A 5,926-nucleotide genomic window follows, 5' to 3' on the forward strand; every position below is an offset into this window, starting at 1 on the left:
AACACTTAATTTTACGGCACAATTGCTCAGTTTTTTGCTCCGCTCGTATTTAGCGCCAAACATGGTATTATTGAAATCTTGAGATCTCAGTCAAAGTATAGCTCGTACCACATTAAAATCTAGAGAAAAAGCTTTAAAATTAAATGAAACAAGAGCCTGAACACTTAATTTTACGGCACAATTGCTCAGTTTCTTGCTCCGCTCGTATTTAGCGCCAAACATGGTATTATTGAAATCTTGAGATCTCAGTCAAAGTATAGCTCGTACCACATTAAAATCTAGAGAAAAAGCTTTAAAATTAAATGAACCAAGAGCCTGAACACTTAATTTTACGGCACAATTGCTCAGTTTTTTGCTCCGCTCGTATTTAGCGCCAAACATGGTATTATTGAAATCTTGAGATCTCAGTCAAAGTATAGCTCGTACCACATTGAAATCTAGAGAAAATTCTTTAGAATTAAATGAAACAAGAGCCTGAACACTTAATTTTACGGCACAATTGCTCAGTTTTTTGCTCCGCTCGTATTTAGCGCCAAACATTGTATTACTGAAATCTTGAGATTTCAGTCAAAGTATAGCTCGTACCACATTAAAATCTAGAGACAAAGCTTTAAAATTAAATGAAACAAGAGCCTGAACACTTAATTTTACGGCACAATTGCTCAGTTTTTGCTCCGCTCGTATTTAGCGCCAAACATGGTATTATTGAAATCTTGAGATCTCACAAGGAAACCCTTTCAACACGCAAAAAAAAGTTAACGATTTTTTTACACCAATCGACTCTCCGCGCTGCCCTGATGATCCAAAAAAATTATTTTCGGCCGATCTTAAACGGCCGCTTCGGTAGAGCGGCCGAAAGTTGGCGTTTTTCAACTTATGCAGGCCCGCTTCACTTGCTGTGGAGCTCGACGCTTTGCAATCTTTTCTCGCAGCGAGCACGCACCGACCAGTTCGGCAAGCACACCGCCGGCGGCTCGCTCGCCACTCCACTGCGGTGCATACTTGCTGCGCTCTGCACTAATCGGCTATTAAAAAATATTTCCAACATTCTAATATAGTTTTATTTCATGTGTTAATAAAATGAAAAAATCTCAACTTGAAAATTTTAAACAAATTCGAAAATAATAATAATCTTCTTATGCAATGTTTAATATTTTGTTTCCAAATAAAAAATTACATATGCTATGGATTGCTTTGTTATTGAATAATTATATAATAAATATATATTTTTGCTGTTGCTAATCTCACTAGGTTAGCGGGTCGAATGAAAAAAAATTATCAAAATAAAAATGTGTAGACTGTGCGCTGGGTTCATTCCAGGTGAGGAATGGAAGATATTTGGAGTAATTTCATTCATCGTTTATTACAATTTAAAGTATGCAAAAAATTTCTTTCAATTGAGGGAGCAAAAATTGCATTGTTATTCGACTGCAGGCATCAGTGTGCATATGAAACCTGCACCATGAACTTCGTTTGTGTAAACTCTGTACTTGCAGAGCTTTTATTGATTTGCAAATTTGATTCATCGGATAAAGGTGTGCCTAACGATCGCGAAATCAGTCTAGCCGTTCTGCTATCAGGTAGAGAAATTATTTTTCAAATTAATATTTTAAATCGTCAAAATAAATATTAATTTTGAAATATTTCAGAACTACTTTTGCAAGCATCCATCCTGGAAACGGATAAATTCTTCCAATACCTTTGTATTTTGAATGGCGTGAAAGGTAAAATGTGAATCAAAATTTAAAATATAACTTTAATAAATCCCAGCATAGAGTAAGCCCTTCTTTATATTTATATTTTTTTTTTTTAGATTTTTCGTCTCACAATCAACATCAAGAGCTCCATGAGAATTACGAGCCGCCTGGAAATGAATGTGCGACAGTTGCGGGTTGGATTATTTTTATGAATTTTCTTTTAATGCTAACTTTTAATAATGCTGAAGGAGCTATTATTTTAAAATTTTTAATTAATATTTTGAATTATGCAAGATTTATCAATATTAAAATTTTTTTATTTTCTAGTTACTCACAACCAGAAAACTTTCCACTTCGAGCGCAATGAACGCAATTTCAGGAGACAGCTGTTCCCTTCTTCTTTTGATGAAAATTATTTTGAATGCAGTAAGTAATTTATTTCTTATAAAAATATTTATTATAAAAACAATGTGAATTTATAATAAGAAAATATTGTAATAACTCAGAATTTAAATTTAAATAAAAAAAATTAAAATTAACTCATTTTAAATTTGGTCTCTCATATGCAGGGCTCTCACCAGAACCAACAAACAAAGAAGCTGAAGTGACGTTGCAAGAGGGTGAAGAGACCAGCATGGAAGATGAGAAATTCCAAAATAATGTTGATACGTCTGCTGCCAACTCTGAAGGCAGTGAGTTTATTTAATAATTTTATATAAAAGATTTTTTTTAGTTGTAATTTTGAATTGCATTTCAAAACTAAAAATAATTGGCAATAATTTTTCTTATAATATTAATATTCGTAAAATATTTTAAATTCATTTCAAATATAAGTTTTACAATAACTTCTGTTTTAAAAATTTTAGTCCAGAAAATAACTAATTTAAAATTTGACCTCTCATATGCAGCGATCTTACAAGAATTGGCAAATAAAGAAAATGAAATGACCTTGAAAGAAAATGAAGAGACCAACATAGAAGAATTGCAATTGGAAAATGCAAGGACATCTGCAGAAGATTCCAATTGTAGTAAGTTGATTGAATAATTTCAATTTTACAGGATTTATCAAGGATTAATCAAAAAAATTGGTAGAATTGTTGTTACATAATACTTGAACATTAGTGGCTATTCATTTTTTCCAATTTGTTTGCGCTCTCCATCTAATTAAAGACGCAATAATTTTCCATGAAAACGATTGTTTTGAATGAAAAATGAAGCGTGTGAGAAGAAAGATTTTTAGAAGTTTTAATTTAATAAAATTGCTTTCAAATTTTATTCAATTAATAAAAAATTAAATAGTAGAGTAATTAAATTTCGATTATTTTGTTATTATTTCTTTTCTCATTGTCATAGGCAACAAAGTAGTGACATCAACAGGCTTGGCTGAAATTGAGAATATAAGGAAGAAAAGGACGGTTTTTACAAGAGCAGTCGCACATGAAGTTGACATTCATGACCAAAGTAAATTCACTTATTAAAATTTTATGGAAACAACTTTAATTAATTAAAAAGAATAAAGAATAAATTAGACATTTATTTTTATTGTAACTTTATAAATTTAAAAAAAAAACATAAAAATATTTATATTTATTATTGCTATACTTTTTGTTAATTTTAATTTGTTATCCTAATATATAAATAAAAATTGCAGATGCCTCAAACTGTCTTGACGAAGAGTCAATTGAGTCTGATGCTTTGACAGACGTTGAGAGCGATTGCGATGAATGTGAGCTTGATTTTTTGATTGGTGTCGAGGAGAGCGACTTGCCAAAACAGCAACCTCAACGGCACGTCCTAAGCTATTCCTTAAAAAAGGAAATTGTTGCTCATTGGCAGTATGAGGATAAGTGTGCTGAAGAGAAATATGGACCAAGGCGTGGAACAACTCGAAAATTGTCATCCATGCAAAAAAAGTATCCCAATGCAAAACTATGTATTAGAAAATTGTACCAATGGCGCACTGATATCAATGAGGGAGTAATGTTGAAATCTCATATAAAAGACATTGAATCAGACGTCTACGCCAAATTTCTCGAGTTTCGAGGAGATTTGAAAATCATCAAAGGCAGACATTTAAGGCAGTGGGCAATTGAATCTGCCACTTTGAAACATGGCTTATCCACGAAAGACTTTTGTGCCTCACCAACTTGGTTAGAGAACTTTAAACGCCGTTTTAAAGTTGGAGGAAGAAAAATCAACAAATATGTGACGAGAAAATCAGTCAGGGAAAAAGATGATATTCTGAAAAGCGCAACAGATTTTGTTGAAAATGAAAAAGGCGAGGTCATTCGGGTAGGAAGGGCTTGTTTCGGCAATCTAGACCATGTCGGGATCAATAGGGAGATGCACTCTGCGCGCACTTTAGCAATAATAGGCGAACGAACGATTGAAAAGTGTATTCAAAGCTCAAATAGTATGACTCACTCTTGGACGCTTGTTCCTGCTTGTGATGCAAGTGGTCGGCTATGGGAACCAGCTTATTTAATTTTGAAAGAAGACGGTGGTAAATTCGGAGTAAGAGTGCAAGAAACTGTCCTTCGGCCCGAAAATTTGTTTGTAACTTGCTCATCAAGTGGTAAAATGTTGGGGTCACAAGTGGAGGAACTTTTTACAAATTGCATTTTCCCAAATGTGAAGGGGAAAACTGCGCGATTTTTGATTGACCACTGGTGTGGCTGGAAAAAGAAGGTAAACGAACTATGCAAAATAGCAAAAGAAAAGTTTGGGCTAAATGTGACAATAGGACTCATTCCAGAAGGCACTACTGGAAAAATCCAACCTTTGGATGTTAATGTTAATGGTCCGTTTAAAAAGCTTCTACGTACTATTGAGGATGAAATACTTATGCATAGTATTCCCTTTCCCATCCAAACCCGAAATAACGGCATAAAGTTGATTTCGTTCACGTATCACCAGCTTTGCTCACCCCGATTCGAGTCGATGATAACCTATGCATTTTTTAAGCCTGGCTACATAAGTGAAAGAGGCCCAAAATACTTGACCCCAGTTCAGTACTGCTTCGCACTTTCAACCAAAACCACGTGCGAAATTCCTTTGTGCCAAAGTAAAAAGTTCATTGTGTGCGCTTGGTGCACTTCAAACTTGTGTTTTCAGCATTCCATAGAATGCCTTCACATGTGTGACAATTATTTGCCGTGATTAATTTTGTGCATTGTATTTTTTGTGCATTGTATAAATTGACTGGCGCAAATAATATATTTAAAAAAAACTTACTTCGCTCTTTTAATTTTACCAATTTTTATTGTTTCCAACTGTCAGGACATAATATCAAACGTTTAAAAAAGATAAGATAACAATTTAAAAAATAAAAAAATATCCTATAATTTGATTGGGAAACTTGATTGGGAAAATTGAATTTTTTTTTTTTTTTTGAAATTTAATAAAAAAAATGATATAATTTAATTTAGGGATAATAATTATTGGAGACAATAAAATTATTAGAAAAGAGAATTTAAATTAAAAAAAAAAATTCTAAATTTTCTAATCATTGTAAAAAAAAATAGTGCACATTTTTCCACTCATAAATTATTTGGGGTATTCATTGTCAAAATTATTATCATTATTGATTGAAATTGAAATATTTAACCAAATATTTTTTAATAGTTTTCAGACATCCAAATTATTTTTAATATCGTTTATTTTTCACAATAAAGAAATTAAAATATTGCATGATTTGCATTGCTAAATTAGAGAAAAAAAAATGGGAATATCAATGCTTTAAATTTCTTTTATAAGATTTTTTAATACATAGCCGATTAGTGCAGAGCGCAGCAAGTATGCACCGCAGTGGAGTGGCGAGCGAGCCGCCGGCGGTGTGCTTGCCGAACTGGTCGGTGCGTGCTCGCTGCGAGAAAAGATTGCAAAGCGTCGAGCTCCACAGCAAGTGAAGCGGGCCTGCATAAGTTGAAAAACGCCAACTTTCGGCCGCTCTACCGAAGCGGCCGTTTAAGATCGGCCGAAAATAATTTTTTTGGATCATCAGGGCAGCGCGGAGAGTCGATTGGTGTAAAAAAATCGTTAACTTTTTTTTGCGTGTTGAAAGGGTTTCCTTGTCAGTCAAAGTATAGCTCGTACCACATTAAAATCTAGAGAAAAAGCTTTAAAATTAAATGAAACAAGAGCCTGAACACTTAATTTTACGGCACAATTGCTCAGTTTTTTGCTCCGCTCGTATTTAGCGCCAAACATGGTATTATTGAAATCTTGAG

General features: G+C 33.4%; 1 protein-coding gene across 1 annotated transcript; it reads left to right on the forward strand.

Annotated features, from left to right (window-relative positions):
* The first annotated feature begins 733 nt into the window (after window positions 1-733).
* On the forward strand, window positions 734-4,856 carry LOC132203811 (uncharacterized). Its single transcript, XM_059631884.1, has 8 exons — window positions 734-1,580; window positions 1,650-1,724; window positions 1,814-1,891; window positions 2,025-2,123; window positions 2,267-2,389; window positions 2,606-2,725; window positions 3,051-3,158; window positions 3,349-4,856. The coding sequence occupies exons 1-8, from the start codon at window positions 1,328-1,330 to the stop codon at window positions 4,854-4,856; spliced, it is 2,364 nt and encodes a 787-aa protein (XP_059487867.1). The 5' UTR covers window positions 734-1,327.
* The last annotated feature ends 1,070 nt before the right edge of the window (window positions 4,857-5,926 follow it).

Source organism: Neocloeon triangulifer, unplaced genomic scaffold, assembly GCF_031216515.1.
Source record: "Neocloeon triangulifer isolate White Clay Creek 2 clone unplaced genomic scaffold, ASM3121651v1 ptg000018l, whole genome shotgun sequence".
NCBI lineage: Eukaryota > Metazoa > Arthropoda > Insecta > Ephemeroptera > Baetidae > Neocloeon > Neocloeon triangulifer.

Excerpts from the sequence above, each read along its gene's own strand:
- LOC132203811 (XM_059631884.1), top strand. The coding sequence starts at position 1,328 with ATGGAAGATATTTGGAGTAATTTCATTCATCGTTTATTACAATTTAAA. Across the intron at positions 2,726-3,050 it reads TGCAGAAGATTCCAATTGTA|GCAACAAAGTAGTGACATCA; the intron begins GTAAGTTGATTG and ends TCATTGTCATAG. Across the intron at positions 3,159-3,348 it reads AGTTGACATTCATGACCAAA|ATGCCTCAAACTGTCTTGAC; the intron begins GTAAATTCACTT and ends TAAAAATTGCAG.